General features: G+C 34.9%; 1 protein-coding gene and 1 long non-coding RNA gene across 2 annotated transcripts; both read right to left on the bottom strand.

Moving 5' to 3' along the window:
- Positions 1 to 700: 700 nt before the first annotated feature.
- LOC131017704 (uncharacterized) lies at positions 701 to 7,190 on the bottom strand. Its single transcript, XR_009099802.1, has 2 exons — positions 6,971 to 7,190; positions 701 to 891 (listed from the first exon to the last, which is right to left on the bottom strand). It is a non-coding gene; the product is annotated as an uncharacterized LOC131017704 (long non-coding RNA).
- Positions 7,191 to 8,887: 1,697 nt separating this feature from the next.
- Positions 8,888 to 10,240, bottom strand: LOC131017577 (F-box/kelch-repeat protein At3g23880-like). The gene has a single exon (XM_057946380.1). The coding sequence runs from the start codon at positions 10,070 to 10,072 to the stop codon at positions 8,999 to 9,001; it is 1,074 nt and encodes a 357-aa protein (XP_057802363.1). The 5' UTR covers positions 10,073 to 10,240; the 3' UTR covers positions 8,888 to 8,998.
- Between the last annotated feature and the right edge of the window lie 8,933 nt (positions 10,241 to 19,173).

Genomic DNA, 19,173 nt, shown 5'->3' with positions numbered 1-19,173 from the left:
GACACTACTTTATTTAATTGGTATAGGAGTGGGTTGGAGAAGATGGAGGGTTTGAGTGCATTCATACTTTAGACGGACAAAGATCTACAGTCTGGGCCTTTTCTTTTAATGCCAGTGGAAATCATATGGTATCGTGCATGTATTCATAGTTTTCACGTTGTTTCCATGCTTGCTTATTGATGCTTCACACTAGTGCGTTTCAATTAAGTAGTGCGCAATATATATGTATATGACTAAGAACAGGGCCGGTCCTGAGACAAAGATCTACAGTCTGGGCCTTTTCTTTTAATGCCAGTGGAAATCATATGGTATCGTGCATGTATTCATAGTTTTCACGTTGTTTCCATGCTTGCTTATTGATGCTTCACACTAGTGCGTTTCAATTAAGTAGTGCGCAATATATATGTATATGACTAAGAACAGGGCCGGTCCTGAGAAAAATGAGGCCCCGAGCGAAATTATAGAAATGGGCCCTCAATATATTAGCGCATCAATAAATTGAAAAATAAAAATTTCCATTACTTATAAAAAATTACTTCATCTAGTATTAGTGCGATGCACGGTAAAAAAAATTATAGTATTTTTTAGAATATTATATTTAGAAAATGAAATTCTATAAGTTAGACATATTATTATACTATGTAACACCCCAATTTTCATAAACTTTTTTTTTAATTTAAAATCTTGAAGAAATAATAGATAAAATAAAATTTCTTGACTAACAAAGTTTAAAATAATTCAAAACGAACTTGTTCAAAAAAAACTAATATAGTAACATGAAATAAAAACGATAAACTGAAAAGTAATAAGTTCAATTTAAATTTTTATAGAAATACTAATTCTCTAGCCATTCTCGACTTCCATGGCCACCTCGACTCCAACACTGCAAAACTGAAAAGATAAGGGGTGAGCATATTGAAAATATACTCAGTGAGGAACCATGCAAAATATTCACATACGCTTAAACATGCAAATAATTCACATTGTCATACACATAAACTGAAAATCTGATGGGCGAACTGAGAGCCCCTGAACATGTATTTCAACATGGCTAAATTTTTGAACATGTATTTCTACATGGCTGAACATGTATTTCTACATGGATGAACATGTATTTCAACATGACTGATATTCTGAACATGTATTTCTACATGGCTGAACATGTATTTCAACATGGCTGATATTCTGAACATGTATTTCTACATGGCTGAGCAAGTATAATCAAACATGAACTAAGAGCATATAAAAACATACATGAATATAACCACAAGCATATAATCCCTCACCTTAAACTTGCTTTGAAATATCTTGACAAATCTTAAATGCATAAATAAGAAAAGAACGAAAATAATATGAAATTTGGAGTTTCTCCCTAATCTACGTCCCTGACCCCTCCTATATATACAAGTGTGAAAAACCTTGATAAGTATCCAAAATTAATTGGAGTCGATCTATCCTTATTTATTCAAATAGTCATTAGCATGAAGATAACTTCATCTATATTACCATGCAAGCCACGTCTTTCTTTTTTTTTTTTTTTTTTAGATAAGCATACATATATCTAATGATTGTATGCATATATATATATCCTAATCTATAAAGGACCACATAAATCTATTTTAAATAGACTAAAATCGTCACTAATTATTATTATTATTATTATTATTATTATTATTATTATTATTATTATTATTATTATTATTATTATTATTATTATTATTATTATTACCATTCAAAATTAAACCTATCAATTAAGAAATCATTATAAGCTTATTAAAAGAAAACATGAACATTAAAAACGAAAACACCAAAATAAATGCATTATAAATTTCTATGATAACACCCATTTAAATATGTTAACCATATATATATTATATAATTATCTAAAAAAAAATAAGTAGTACAAGAAAATATTAATAATTAAACTTATATAATAAATCTAAATTATCGGGGTGTTACACTCTAATAAAGATAATAGCATTAAAATGAAGATAAAACCATCTTATAATTGTAGGATGTAAAAATGAATGACCAAGATCTTGACAAAACCTTTTAACTAACGATTATTATTATCTATTTAAAAAATTTCCACCAAAATATCTAGATATTTTTCTTTCAAATTTTCTATTAGTTTTGAAAGGGTTTTTGGAACTTTTAATTACTTTTACTGATTTTTATTTCATAATATATTTTTTTGAGGCGTTAATTGACTGTAAATCCACAAACTATTAGTGAAGTTTGCTATTTTTTCAACTATATAAAATTGCAATATAAATACATAAACTTTAGCTCATTCCGGAATTTGCCCTGAATTTTAATTTCGTTCATACATGACAAAATTAAAGATGATATAATATATACACATTATATTAAAATAACTTATACAAAATTTCTACTGAAATATACATAGTACTAATATTTATATTTAATGAATATATAGTTTAATTTTAAAATTTTTATTTTGATAAAATTAACAAATACAACCTAGCAAAGATGAAATTTAAAATTTGTCATGATCAAGAATCATAACATTTTAAAATTTGTTTATTTTATTTTATTTTTTATATTTTTTCTATATAGCATTATTTTTATATTTATATTTTTTATTGTAACAATTTAATGCAGTTACAAAGATTAAACTTATATTTTTTCATTTTAGAACTCTTTAGCTTAAAATATAAATTTGTAGATAAATAATTGTATATATATATATATATATATATATATATATATATATATATATATATATATATAGGGTGGGGTTAATATAGAAACCCCTTAAGATGAAAACTAGGAACCTGATCTTAGCCTTTAAAATTGAAGATCTAGTGGTTAGGATTGTTTCATTTAATAAAACATGCCTAATTAGATATTCTAATTAATAAGTGCCGCTTTTTTAGTTTGATATAATTTAAAGGTTAATTAAGTCATTTGTATTTGATTGAATTAACTATAGAATCGATTTTTATGGGATTCTTTATCACGTTCTCTCATCTATATTTATTTTCGTTTGTGCAATTTTAGATACCAATTATGCATATGCAATTAAAATTAACACATTATGTATTTAAAATTTTCATTTGTGCAACATAGTACACTACAACAACTATGCAGCTTTAGATACCAACTATGCAATTAAAATTATATGCAACACAACATCTATGCAACGAACATAAGTAGCTGTGCATCTGAAATATACTCATAAATAAAACTATGCTACATCAACACACATCTATGCAATTACAATACATATATGTGAAAGTATATGCATTACAATATTCGTCCACGAAATTAATATACTGTGCAACTGAAATCTACATATAAATAAAATGAATTATAAAACGAAGTGCAATACAAAAGTTAAACGTGCAACAATGGACATATAATAAAGCAACCTAAAAATATGTTATGAATACAAAAAAAAAAAATACAAAAATTGCTCTACAAAAACACTTCTTAATTATTACATAATATCAAGATGCACAGTTGCATAGATATTAAGAATTGCACAAGCAGATTTTATTGTTGCATAGATATTAAAAATTATTGCACAAATTCGTGAATAATACTATTGGAATGTTTATTTGCTTTAATTATTTAATTTAAGTGCATTTTAATAGTGAGTGGGTGCATAATAAATAATCTATTGCACAAAAGAATGTTTAGTTGGATAGCTTAAAAATATATAAATTATTAATTGTTAATTTAGTTGCAATCGTATATACATATATGTGGATTTTAATTGAAATAGTTGGGATTTAATTGCATTCATATATACGAAACCAAAACTAATCAACTAAAACCAATTAAGAAAATAGAAAAAGACAAATATAACCTTTAACTAATCAAAAACACAAAAATACGGGAATGTATAACTAATGGAACCGTTTTATGCGCATGTTTTCTCAACTTAATCCTAACCATTAGATCTTCAATTTTAAAGGCTAAGATGTGGTTCCTAGTTCTTATTTTAAAAGAGGTTTTTATTAGAACCTCTTCCTCTATATATATATATATATATATATATATATATATATATCTTAAAAATAGAATTTCTAATATGATTTACATTGATTAAATTTTTAGTGCGTTTTTGTATGAATTTTATATTATTATTATTATTATTATTATTATTATTATTATTATTATTATTATTATTATTATTATTATTATCTAGAGTAGAAGAAATTGATAAAAAAATTAGAAAGAAAAAATTATTTTAAAAAATAATAAGGTGATTTTTGGCAGGAAAACATAATTTACTATTTTTGAAAGTGATTGAGCTTTTATATATGTATATAGATATTGTCAAATCATTTAATCTCTCTAGGGACATTGACGATCTCAAATACGTTTTCAACATTTTTAAATTTGAGAAGCTCCTTTTACAACAGTAAGTCAGTGACTGACATTGTCAGCATAATTTTATATTTCGATTTGAACTTTGAAGTTTTTATATAATATAAATTTGATAATAAGTTATATTGCCTAATATTTTTTAGTATATATAAAGTCTATAATTAATGAGATATATTTAAAATTTTGGGCCCTCAAAATTATGTTACAGAATTATCATCAAATTGATTTTAAATTGAACTTTGAATTTTTGACAATAAATTATATTATCTAATATTTTTTAGTATACATAAAGCTTATAATTAATGGGATATATTAAAAAATTGGGCCCTCAATTTTTTGGGGCCCTGGGCCGTCGCCCATGCCCGCCCGCCCTCAGGGCCGGCCCTGACTAAGAAAACGTTTAAGTCTTGGGCGGTTTCAATTAAGTAGTGCATGAGCAATATATATTTATATGGCGTTGTGATTGTGCAGTGACGATCGTACCATCAAGATATGGGAAGCAGGATTCAATGTGGAGCTTCCACGTTGGTGAGTAGCAATTTGACGTATCTTTGTTAGATCTTTTCTTTTCTTGTTCTCTGAATGAAAGAATGAAAAATATATGAAGCCTAGAATTTACATTGGGTGTAGTAAAGTTTGTTTGACTTGTCTTTGATGTCTCAAATACTTTGGAAATTTCTATTTTTCGTTGAAAAACCAATCAAGGCCGGTTTCTTTTTGTGAAATGCTTCTTTTACAACATATTCTGTCATCATCTTGGATCAATTTGCATTTCTTCTTGCCCAGTTACTTGTAGCTAATTCTTATTGTTATTTTTCTGAGTTGAAGATGACGTGGTAAACTAATTATTGATTATTGATAGTTTCTTATATGCTTCACAACTCGATCATTTTGACTCCATTTGTCTTTCTCAGGACACTTAATAGTACTCTGGAATATTATCATGTGCAACCTATTCTCTTCATCCACTGGTCAAGGTAGAAAACTCTCTGTATCTTTCTCTTCATCTTCTGTTTCTTTTTCTTTTTTCATAGTTTCAGATGTACTCAGAAAGTTGGTAATCATAATTCTTGCGTTGTTGGGGTAACATGTTTTTGTTTCGTCAGATTGTGTATTTATTTTGAGCTACGAATGTTGCAGGGAGGGAATAATATGCAGTGGAGCAGCTGATGGTTACATATGCTTTATAAACGGCACAAATAACCCGGTATATGTGTTAGTTGGCTTAATCACATTTTTTTTATGTTTGCCTCTAATATACACCATCTAGCTTTACGTTGAAAGAAGTCAGTTCTTCTGTAAAACATTACTCGGTTGCACACACAAACACGCACATGTATATTGTACATATAAATATGAATATAGTATAAGGTGAGCTAGTCATTCATTTGTGCAGAAATGTGTGTGAAGAAAGAATATCAAGTGAGAAAAATAGTATCAATCATGGTTGGCTAACTTGAAGCTTAACTTTTGGGACAAGCTTAAGCTAAGAAGCCTCAGCACTCATTTATCTTTAGGATCTCTTTAACTTTGTTTCTATTCTTGTATGTCATGTCAGGCTAATGGACCTCAATACGGCTTGCTCCATAGGAGAAGAGAGGCTCACGAGAATGGTGTAAATTCCGTGCAGTGGAGTTCTAAGGTAGTTTTGTTGATTGGCAAACAAAACATATATTCAACAAATCTTACTATTATGTATGTATGTTTGTGGGAACTAGGGATGAGAGTACAAATGAGATATTTTAATCAAACAAAATGAAATTCAGCAGGCACACTCAAACATCACATTGATGGTTTCTACATATTTGTCATAAACAACCTCACATTTATCTTTCACATTTATTTTTCTTGGCTCTAACGGTGCAGGAAGACAGGGTGCTCGCCTCTGCAAGTGATGATGGAACAATCAAGATATGGGAGCTTCTTAATTTCTAGATGCTTCATTCTTGAAATTACTAGAATTTTAATTTTCAAATATCATCGAGTTTATTCAGGTAAATAGGATATTCGGGTACTTGAATTACCCGATTTGGCTCAATAGCACCTTTCATTCAAATCCATGATGTTATGAACCAAATCTGTGAAATTAGCTTCTATGTTCTGTAAGGGCAGTTTAGTGGAAAGTAAGGGCAAACTCAAGTGAACTAAACCATGTACACATAGGATTATTACTTTGCCTCAATTTTCGACACAAGTTTTGTTTTCTGATTCTCAAAAAGGATGCCTCAAACAAATAGAAGAACATTAATTTTGAAAGTATAATTGTTCACTATAATTCTATGAACTAATCCATGTTAAGGCACGACATTAAAAGTATTAATAATTAATTAATACATCATTGCCATTAATAGAGTGCAGGTTCGGATATACCCGATTTTCAGCGCACACCCGTAGCACAGATTTCGACCTGATACCATAATTATTATCGGGGGACGGGTATCCAATACCCGATCTGATTTGGGTTGGTACTATCCGTCACCCGATTTTGATTTTCCCACCCGTATTGGAGCACATAATTAATTGTATACTTAAGGCCGACATTATTAAAACTAATCCAACAAAAATCTATAACATAAATATTTAATGAAAAAAAAAAACAGTATCCGTTTACCGGCAGGGTTTTGATGAAGCTTTTGCTGCCAATTAAAGACCGCCATGATTTCGAAACGCACCTCAATCTCAAGAGTGATTTCACCGGCAATCTTGATTGTCGAATATTTTTTGCGATCTCCATAGCAAACTATGTTTGGAGGGTTATAGGTTTTTGTATTTGAAGAGGCGAGGGTTTTGGTTTTTGTATTTACAACAAACGCTTTTATAGCCTTGGTATATGTTTTCAATCGTGGCCCGGATCTAAATTGGGCCGACCTATGTCATTTATTTTATATTTATATAGGTTTGAAATATATTTCAATCATCAATTAATATGAAATGCTTATTCGTTAGGTAAAGTAAATTGGCCCCGAGTCCCCTACTAATATAATATCACAAAGGCCTGTTCTCAGCGGGTCCAACTAATCTATATCTATATCTATATCTATACTAATAGAAAAAGAGCCTAAAACATCGTAAGGCACAACTTGTTATATCACGACTTTTAGATTTTTAATGATTTTTAGATATAGAAATTGATTAAAATTTAGAAAAAAATAAGAATGAATGAGAATTGAAGAAATTAGAATGAAGTGATTATATGATGCCACGTACGATATGATTTATTTTGCAAATTTATTTTGTTGAAATATTTATATAATGATTTTTTAGATATTTAGTTTTTAAATATATCATGACTTTTAGATTTTTAATGGTTTTTAGATATAGAAATTGATTATATTTAGAAAAAAAATAAGAATGAATGAGAATTGAGGAAAATTAGAATGGAGTGATTATATATTGCCACGTAGGATATGATTTATTTTGCTTTTAATATATATATATAGATAGATTATATATATTTTATTTTAAAATTATTTTACATATTATATATTTATAAAATATATTAATTCATTAGATATTACACTAAATCTATGTGATATATTTCTATAGCTATTAATAAGGCTTATAAATAAATATATCCATTCAATAAATTATCTATAAAAGTAATGAATTAATAGATTTTTTTAAAATAATAAATTACTATAAAATAAAATAAAGAAAAAAGAGACTCGATCTAGACCTAAAACAGACATAAATATTAGTGCAATCAAAGCAGTGTGAAAATTGGCGAAGATGTTAACACTTTTAGTCTATCAATCAAGATAAATCTATCATATTTTGTAGTAAGATTAAAAGTTGAAAAAGAGAAGCACTCAAAATGTGGAAAAGAATTGAAGGGAACTTGCTATTATCAACTGAGCTCTAAAATGATTTCAGCTAATAGAAATCCTAAATTGAAATGATAATAATCAAGTTTACCTATTGTTTGAAATCTGGTTAGTGCTCTCTAGACACTCTGCCAAATCCATCTTGACCTAAATTTTTGGCAGTTGTGGCCAATTTGCGAAAGATAATCATCTCTTGCAACTTACAATCCAACCCATCATTTAATACAATCATACATTTAAAATTTGTCAACTTTGCAACCAATAATCGAGAATTTTGTTTAAGGGTGTTGATAGCTAAAGATCAATATTTTTCTCCCCTACATCTAAAAGCTGCAGCTAACAAAAGAAATCCAGAAATCAAAATTGTTAGATCTTCTTTTTATTCGATCTTAGTGCTCATCATCTTCACATACAGAACACATATTGTTTCAGAAATTTGATCTTAGACAGTTTTATCTTCAATAATTGTCATGTACACTTTGTTATTAACACAATACCAAATACAGATGCGTCTAATCAAGTGTCACTGCATAAATTAGCTTTTGGTTAAATAGTCAACTAGGAAACACAAAAATATATAAGCACAAAATCATGCAACAGATTTAAAGTTCATCAAATTATGTTCATCAAAATCACAAGATGCTTTTACTTGTGTTTTGTCGATCGACATGCACTTATTCAATCTATGTAGAAACAAAACGCAGCCATTTATGCATAATCAAATCAAACTATATGTATACTAAACATAATATTGTCAAGAAATAGCATGCTATGAAATCACTCATCATCATGTCCTAAGATTTTATTTCAAGCTTTCATACATCTTCTGGCGAGACTAAACTTTCAACGTAGACACGTGGACTGTAACGGAAATTAACCTCAGGGCAGCGGAAAACATTATCCTGACGATCGTAAACCAACAAGATGGATCCAAAATTTACCAAAATCTCGCCCTTTGGACCCACCACCAATGGTGCTGGCTGAAGAAGCTCAACAAGATTAGCAAACGTCGCCACTCTCTTCCAAGCTTCTTCCTTCATAACCCAAACTCGAACGACTTCTCTAGACGAGTCAATATAACATAGCGCACAAAGGAAACCACCAAGCACACCCACAACACAGTACTTCTCTTGACCGAGGGGAATCTCAATCCTTCCAAACACCTCACTCTTCAAGTCCAAGAAAGTAATAACTTTTTCATGTCCGTTCTTCCAGTAAAGCTTCCCACCTGCAAATATCCCCGTTACACCACATGAATATAAATCCGCGCAGTGCTCCATTGTTTTCCATGATTTTGTCTTTGAACTATAAACTTTACAAACTGATTTTATCTGCCGGGCACGATAATCTGAATTACCAAAACTCACAAACACCTTGTACTCATCACTCGATTCAACCCAACCGAACCCCACAGCTTTAACATAGCCGCAATTAAAAATTTGTGGCAGTTTCTTGGAGATTCTAGTGGATGGGTTCCACAAGTGAAATCTACTTTGTTCCCCAATACTTGGATGCTCACGAATGCAGAGCAACCCATTACAGCTCCCCATAATTAGAAATCGCATTGGATTGGGTAGAGGAGATGCAGGGATAGTATTCGTTTGTTCGCTCAAAACCGATAGCAGAGAACATTGCACAGGATTAGCAGAAAGATCCTTCTGTATAATGACCCTTTGATGGGGTAAAGATGGGTTTTTCATTGAATTTTGATGCTGGGTTTTGATGAAGCGTTTGCTGCCAATCAAAGACTGCCATGATTTCGAAACGCACCTGAATCTCAAGAGTGATTTCACCGGCAATCTTGACTGAATTTCTTCGATGATTTCTTGATGAAGATGGTGGGATTTCGCTGTGTTCCTAAACTGAGGAGGCGTGTTTTCACGATCCATCTGCTGCTGCTGGAGGTGGAGGGATTTCGCTGTGTCCTGTCCGGTGAGAAGGCTGCTGCTGGGCGGCCGGCGGCGCTAGGGTAGATGCTGACGGCGGAGCGGCGGGTTTCACTTCAAAGTTAAATTTTTGGAGTGCAGATAGTACAGAGCGGCGCTAGGTTTAGAAATTAGAATATTGGGTTTAGGTAATAAAAATATAAATTAAATAATTATTTTATAATAGGAACGGGTCGGTCGGGGTTCGGGGGCTCCAAACGGATTTAGACCCGGACCGACCAGAAATTAAACTTACCCGGACCGGACTGTATGCGTCTAGTGGGTCGGTCCGAATCGGTTTAACTGGTTCAGTTTGGGTTTGCTCACCCCTACTTTCAACATAGAGGCATGGGGCGTAATGAATGTCACCCATGTTGGGCCAGGAAAGCACAATATCAGCGAAACCACTCCTTCTCAATAGTGGCAGATCTAGAATTTTTAAATAAATTGGGGGTGTAAAAAATAATCTTATAAACACGGGTGGAGCTAAGATTTTTTTGAGGGAGCTGAACTTCTACGGGGCCGGGGTTCAATACATTTTAGACATTTTTTTGAGGCCTTCAATACATTATAAACATTTTTTTTACTAAAATACAAATATAATAGTAATAACTCTGCATTCCAAATGCAAAATGTGTACTTGCAACTTTTTTGTTTAATTAAGAATTGAGGTAATTGATTGATTAAATGATGGGCTTGATCAAAAGAATGAAAAAGAAAGAGATGATGAACTCTCTTTTTAATTGGGCCAATGGAATTTAAAATTTTAAAAACTGAATTTCTCTTTTATTTTGTATTAAAACTTTTAATTGGGGATGCAAAAACTAAATCTAAAATAATTTATATATGAATATTAATACTACTAAAAAAAAAATTATTTTTTTGGGATGCAGCTGCACCCCCATGTTCCTAGCTGCATCCGCCCTGCTTCTCAAACTATCTTGACTGTATTTCCTCTCAAGAGTGATTTCACCGGCAATCTTGACTGTATTTCTTCGATGATTTCTTTGGGAAGATGGAAAGATTTTCGACTACTTTTAGCGATTTCCATAGCCAAAGCTTGGGTATATATTTAGAGGGTTATAGCTTATAGGTTTTTGTATTTGAAGAGACGAGGGTTTTGGTTTTTGTATTCACAACAAACAGTTTTATAGGTTTCCTGTGCGATATGGGCTTAATTTAACTAGCACGTACGTCTCCTTGTGGGAGCAAACATTGATATTAAATGATTATTTAATTAAATAAGTAAATATAAATATCAAGTTGAATCAAAATATAAATTAATACTAATTACTCCCTCCGTCCGTCAAAAGTGGACCACTTTGGCTGGGCACGGGATTTAATAAAATTGGTGATAATTTTGATGTAGTGGAGAAAGGGTCCCACCACTTTGTAGTGGCCCGATCTGTAATTTAGTTTGTGTATATATTTTCTGGAAGATAATAGTAATAGTAAGATAGAACAAGAGAGAGAAGAGAGAGAAGATAGGGAGAATTGATAATTTTCTGCTTAATTGCTTTCTTGAGAAACAAGAGACATATATGGGAGAACATGCGGTCCCACGCAACAACCAAACTAGAAATAAAAGTTGCTGAAACAACAAATAAAGATAAAAGCGTTTTTGTGTGAAGTATGCTACTCCCTTCTACAAAATTGTCTCTTCAGCCACTATTCCCTGTTGACTGAGTCAAAATCCTTGAACTGTCCCCTTCATCACCAGCGAGCTTGTGCCCCAGCTCTTCCTTCCATTCCACATCAAGCTCCATTCCTCCCAGTTCCACATCAAGCTCCATTCCTCCCAGTTCCGTGACAATACCCCCCGCCGACGAAGATCCTTGTCCCCAAGGATTGAAAGATGGAAACTTTCGACGAAGGAAAGCATCATCTTCCCATGTTGCCAAGAGTGGATCCTGATTCACCCACTGCACAAGGGTTTGAGGGACCGGCAGGTTGCTCCGGCTGATGATGCGGTTTCCCAAAGACATTAAAGGTTCCACCTTGCAAACATCATCGTCATCAAGGACGGGCAGATCCGGAACAGGTACAAACTCTCGCCCGATACACCTTTTGAGTAAAGAAACATGAAAGACTGGATGAATCCGAGATGAATCTGGCAAATTCAGGCGGTAGGCCACTGCTACTACCTTCTCTATTATCTCGTAAGGTCCATAGTAACGTGCAGACAACTTGAGATTCTTCCGCAAGCTCAGAGAGTTCTGCCTGTATGATTGTAGTTTTAGGTAAACCATATCGCCTACCTGGAAAACCCGATCTTGCCTCTTTTTATCAGCAAAAAACTTCATACGACTCTGGGCTTGAGTTAGATTATCTTTTAAAAACTGAATAAACTTTTGCCGCTCCTCCATTAATTCCTTCACCTCCAAAGAATCAGTAGGTAGGTAAGGACCTAGGCCAAGTTGATTTGGTGGATAACCGTATAGGGCTTGAAATGGGGTGCATTTCAAACTAGTATGAAAGTTGGTATTGTACCAATACTCAGCAAGCGAAAGCCATTTAGACCACTGTTTAGGATGAGAACTAACCATACAACGTAGGTAGTTTTCCAAACATTGATTGAGACGTTCGGTCTGCCCATCAGTTTGGGGGTGATAAGCAGTAGATAGAGCAAGCTTAGTACCCATAAGTTTAAAGAGCTCTCTCCAAAAGACACTAGTGAAGACCTTGTCTCTATCTGAGATAATAACAGTAGGAGGCCCATGTAACTTGTATATGTGATCCAGGAAATTCTTGGCTACAGATTGAGCCGAAAAAGGATGGGAAAGAGCAATAAAATGCCCATATTTAGTGAGTCGATCTATCACCACCATGATAACATCTTTACCCCCAGATTTAGGTAGGCCTTCAACAAAATCCATAGAAATTTCAGCCCAAGCCTTATCAGGGACTGGCAGGGGTTGAAGAAGACCAGGATAACCACCCAAATCATTTTTATGTCTCTGACAAATATCACAGCTATGAACAAAAGTAGCTATATCAGATTTCATCTTAGGCCAGTAAAAATATCCTTTCAACCTCATGTAGGTTGCATGAATTCCAGATTGACCCCCATAGGGAGTACTGTGCATTTCCTCCACTAAGGCAGACCTCAGATTTGTGTTAGCACCCACCACAACTTTTCCCTTGTATCTGAGTAAGTCACCATTCAACTCATATTCAGAATATGCATCCTTATCAATTGCCTTAGCAGCAATAACCTGGGATAAAGTTGGGTCATCTTGATAACTGAGAGTAACCTGCTGTATCCAATCTGGAGTGACAACCGTAATAGCGTCCAAATCCTCCTGCCTTGGGATGCACCTGGAAAGTGCATCAGCAACTTTATTCTCACTCCCTTTAGTGTATTGAATTTCATAATTAAACCCCAATAATTTGGTGAGCCACCTATGCTGCACAGGGTTAATAGTTTTCTGATCCAACAGATATTTCAAAGCCTGTTGATCCATTCTAATAATGAACTTCTGACCTTGTAGATAGGTTTTCCACTTCTGAACTGCCATAACAACTGCCAAAAATTCCCTTTCATATATAGATAGAGCCTGATTCTTGGGACAAAGAGCTTTGCTCATATATGCAATAGGTCTGTTCTGCTGCATCAAAACAGCACCCACCCCAAAGCCACTGGCATCTGTTTCTAAAGTAAAGGGTAAGTTAAAATTAGGCAAGGCCAACACTGGAGCTGTAGACATAGCCTGCTTGAGCTGCTTAAAAGCAGCTTCAGCGTTTTCATCCCATTTGAAACCATCCTTCTTAAGAAGTAGGGTAAGGGGTTAGCTGATTTGGCAATAACCCTGCACAAACTTCCTATAATAGCCTGTTAAACCCAGAAATCCTCTCAACTGTTTAATGGTTTTAGGGATTGGCCAATTTAACATGCTTGCCACCTTCTGAGGATCAGTGGATACACCCTCAGGAGTAATAACATGTCCCAAGTAGTCAATCCTCTGTTTTCCAAAACTGCATTTACTCCTTTTAGCAAACAAGGTGTTAGTTCTGAGCAGCAACAATACCTCCCTGAGATGTAACAAATGCTCCTCCCAAGTCTTACTATAAACTAAAATATCATCAAAAAACACCAGTACACTCTTCCTTAAATGCTTTTGAAAGACAATATTCATTAGTGACTGAAAGGTAGCTGGTGCATTACAAAGCCCAAAAGGCATAACTAGGAACTCATAATGCCCTTGATGTGTGGAGAAAGCGGTAAGGTACCTGTCAGAAGGGTTAACCAATATTTGAAAGTACCCTGACCTAAGGTCTAGCTTAGAGAAATAATGAGCACCATATAGTTCATCCAACAGCTCATCAATGATAGGAATCGGGTAATCATGCTTAATAGTAAGTGAATTTAAGTATCTATAATCAACACACATCCTCCAGCACTAATATGACTGGTGCAGCAAAGGAACTCCTGCTCTGTTGAATGATTCCATCTTTCAATAACTCCCCCACAATCCTCTCAATTTCATTTTTATGACTGTGTGAAGTCCTGTAAGGCTGTTGATGTTTAGGGATGCTGTTTGGTTTTAGGATTATCTGATGCTCTACTCCTCTCACAGGTGGCAGACCCTGCGGCTCAGCAAAAACATCCCCAAATTCATCCAACAAAGGTTGTAACTGAGACTCCAATACAGACTCCACAGCAGATGGTGTAACCAGGTATAGTTCTTCAATGTCTTTAGTTTCCTGATGTATCATAGTAAGTAGTCTATGGCCAGAAATAAACTGACATTCATTAGCCTTAGTAACAGCCTGCATTCTCACCTTTTTTCCTCTATCATGCACAGTACATGTCATGCTTTTATAGTCTAAAAATATCGGGGTGACATGTTCCAACTAATCACTTCCCAATATTATGTCATAACCCTCATGTTCTAGCAATCTGAGAGAATAAGTGAACTCATGCCCCTGCACCCTCCATGAAAAGTTGGTTGCCATTTCAGTGCTGACCAATTGTTGCCCATTAGCCACCTTGACCAACATTGGAGTATCTTGATCAATGCAACACCCTAAGAATTTAGCTGTACTCTTCTTAATGAAGCTGAGAGTACTTCCAGTATCAATGAGTAACTGCACCTTTTGACTACAAACCTCCCCCATTATCCTCATGGTTTTAGCATTAGTGGAGCCAGTAATAGCATTCATGGAGATTTCTGATTCTGGCATAGGTTCCTTATCTGACACTAATAGTTCCACATACTCTTCATCATGTTGCATGTGAGAAAGCTCGTGCTCTTCAGTCATAGCCAAATAGAAAACCTTAGGCTTACATTTGTGGCCAAACACATAAGTCTCATCGCAATTGTAGCAAAGCCCTTTTTCTCTCCTAGCAGCCATCTCGGCACTTGTCAACAGTTTAATGGGAACCTTGCTAATATATGGTGAATTAGGCTTCTGGTTAGACACCACCTCAGGCTTCTTGTAATTCTAGAAGTGATTGTTATAACTCTTAGGAGCTGGTTTCACCCTCTTAGCTAAGGCATCCAGTGTAAGCATCTGTTTTTGCCCAATCTCAATGGCATCCTGTAGAGTTTGTGGTCTAAATAACAATAGGAAACTTTGCATTTCATCAGCCAACCCACTAATGAAATTTGCCACAAAATATTCTTCAGAATATTTCATATGGTTGCTTAACATCAAACAAGACCTAAGCTCCTCAAACTTCTCCACATATTGAGAATAAGTAGCAGTTTGCTTGAGATTTTTAAATTCCATTAAGACCTTCCCCTCACTGATATCATCAAACCTGGCAGCAACCACTTCTAAGAACTGTTCCCAGCTAATATCCAAAACACTCTCATACCCAGTGTTTTGAAACCACTGTAGTGCTTTTCCCTCAAAATTATGAATGGCCATCTGCACCATATGATCATCACTAATAGCAGGAGTAAGTTTAAAGTAGGTATTACATTTAATGATCCACAATCTAGGATTAGATCCATCGAATTTAGGGAAATCAACCCTATGAAATGAGTTCCCATTACCAGATTGTGATCCCTCTGTTCTGAACTTAGAAGTAAAAGCTGTAGATGAAGACCCAGAACCTTTTAATGAATGAAATTGGTAAGGATGCTTACCAAATATAGATCCACCAGATTTAGGATCATCCCTGCCCAAATTCCTCATCTGTAACTGGATATCAGCCAAAAGAGCAGTCAATTTGTCACATTTTGCATCAATTCCAGACATTCTATCATTCATTTTCTGATCGACCGCATGGATCTTCTCTTGAATCTTTTCTTCTGCGGCTGTTCTCTTCATCGTTTCAGTTTGTATTATTTGATCTAATTTCTTCTGTGTTTCCTGCAGCTCCTTCATCCGAGTGTTGTCCGCCATCAGTATGCCCAGAATTTTGCTAGAATAGAAGCAAAACCTTGGCTCTGGATACCAATTGTAGTGGCCCGATCTGTAATTTAGTTTGTGAATATATTTTCTGGAAGATAATAGTAATAGTAAGATAGAACAAGAGAGATAAGAGAGAGAAGATAGGGAGAATTGATAATTTTCTGCTTAATTGCTTTCTTGAGAAACAAGAGACATATATGGGAGAACATGCGGTCCCACGCAACAACCAAACTAGAAATAAAAGTTGCTGAAACAACAAATAAAGATAAAAGCGTTTTTGTGTGAAGTACGCTACTCCCTTCTACAAAATTGTCTCTTCAGCCACTATTCCCTGTTGACTGAGTCAAAATCCTTGAACTGCCCCCTTCATCACCAGCGAGCTTGTGCCCCAGCTCTTCCTTCCATTCCACATCAAGCTCCATTTCTCCCAGTTCCACATCAAGCTCCATTCCTCCCAGTTCCGTGACACACTTTATGAGATGTGTGGTTGAGATTGAATTTTGGGTGGTTTTTTTTGTAAATAAAGAGTGTTTGTAAGGATAAAAGATTAAAGTGGATGGTGGGACCATTTCTATAAAAGGAAAGTGGTATACTCTTTGCGGACGCCCGATATAGTAAAAGTGGTCCACTTTTGACGGACGGAGGGAGTATTATTTGTAAATAAAATAGTCCTGACCAATAAAGATTCTCAGTTGTATTGTTTCAGCTTCTTTCCTTAATTAATTTAAGGGCAAATAACATCAAAATCCCGGTAGTTTCACCCGTTTCTCATTTTTTCCATGACCTAAAAATTTCTCGTTAAAATTCTTGACTTTAATCCCAATTCTTAATTTTTCCATAAAATTAATCGGCCCATAAATTTATGTTGACATGCTTGTCGGAAATCCACGTAGGATTAAAATTCCGGTGAATCGCTGACTGTGTTTAAGTGAGAACATTAAAAGTCTTCATTTGAAATGAAATTAGGGTTCTTCAGAGATGATCTGTCCCTCTCCTCTCTTCTCCTCCGGTCGCCTCTCTCCCACTAACCCCTCTCTCCTCTCTTTACATCTCATCTCTTCTCTTCCGGCCACCACGACTAGGCCGCCGGCCACCTCTCTCCTGCTAACCCCTCTCTCCTCTCTTTACAGATTCCCTCTCCTCTCTTCTCCTCCGGCTGTCACAGACACACAAGCACGAGACCGCCACCGCTGTAACTCCGGCGAGGAGCGTCGGCCTCGTCCTTCGTTTGTAGTCACTCAAACTGAAACACCATCTGAATCTCCCTCTCTGTCCACTCCCATCCACCCTTAGCTGGGCAGTAGCGACACCGCCGCCGCCGACCCCAGCCTCCCTCATCTCTCTCAACTCTGCCCCTAAGTCAGACGACGGCACCGTCTTGTTCCCTCAACCAAATCAGACACCCTCAACAAGAAGCTCAGCAAAACGGCGAGAAAATGTCATTTTAAGGTCAAGGGAAAAACGAAAATCACGCCAAACTTTAAGGATTTTGACGCTATTAGGTTAGACGCAAAACGACGTCTTTTAGCTTCTAATTAATCTACTCAGCATAAGTGTGCCACGTTGGTGACACGTCATCTAATTAATGGCCGAAAAACGTCACTAAGGGAAAAGCGAGAATCGGAGCAATGGTCAAGGATTTTAACGAGAAATTTTGAGGTCATGGGAAAAATGCGAAACGGATAAACTATCGGGATTTTGATGCTATTTGCCCTTAATTTAATTAGATTTATATGTCTTCCGAAACGATCTCGAACATTGACGAGAATGTGTTGTGATAGCTCTTATAAGCAAGAGGCGCATTGAGCACTTTCACACAGTGGCGGATCCAGGGGGGGGCTAGGGGGGGCTAGAGCCCCCCCCAATTTTTAGAATTTTTTTTTTTTTTTTTTTTTTTTTTTTTTTTTATATTTATAATATATATAAATAAATAATAATAATAAAACTAAATACTCCTAAAAGGCTAAAACGAGGGAGGACTGTAGTATGTATAGATTTGAATTAAAAGTTGAAACCCTTCTTCCTTGCGCCGCTTCCAGAGTTCCAGACTCAGTCGCCTGTCGCGGCGTCGCCCCCTTCCGGCCACAACTCCACCGTCGCTCGCGTTCCGCACCGCCGTTGGAGGACACTGAACCTGCCAGGCTGCCACCGCCGGTCGGTCTGCTCTGCTTCCAATTTTCCTCGCAACTCTCGCAAGCCGCAGCAGTGAGTTCATCTCCATTCCTAATTTTTTGCTTAGATTAGAATTTGTGCATTTATGAGTTGCCCAAATTTTCAATTTATGAGGGACCCAAATGTTTGAGTGGAGGACAGAGGGCAGTCGATGGAGAGAGCATCTTTTCAATTTTCAATTTTTAATACTTATACATTTTTTGATGGAGAGAGCATTGCTATTTCAATTTGTATATTTGTTAAATTTGAGTAAATTAATTTGGTCAATTTTCGATGGAGTACAGAGGGTAGCTATTTGTATATTTGGTCAATTATGAGTAGAATAAAATTGTGGGTTAGCCAATTGTATATTTGTGATTTATTATTTATGAATGCTAAATTAAACTAATTTATTTTTATAGGAAATGGAACGTTTTTTTTCTAAAAAACGTAGAAGTCAATCAATATGTGATTCAGTTACGCCCGTTATTGAAGCAATTGAGGAGTTTCCTATTGCTATTCGCGATCAAGCACGTAGAGAGTACTTATCA

Source organism: Salvia miltiorrhiza, chromosome 3, assembly GCF_028751815.1.
Source record: "Salvia miltiorrhiza cultivar Shanhuang (shh) chromosome 3, IMPLAD_Smil_shh, whole genome shotgun sequence".
NCBI classification, from domain to species: domain Eukaryota; kingdom Viridiplantae; phylum Streptophyta; class Magnoliopsida; order Lamiales; family Lamiaceae; genus Salvia; species Salvia miltiorrhiza.
Note: the sequence above shows the minus strand (reverse complement) of the source record. Positions and strands in the feature narration are given on the sequence as shown.

Excerpts from the sequence above, each read along its gene's own strand:
- LOC131017577 (XM_057946380.1), bottom strand. The coding sequence starts at position 10,072 with ATGGATCGTGAAAACACGCCTCCTCAGTTTAGGAACACAGCGAAATCC.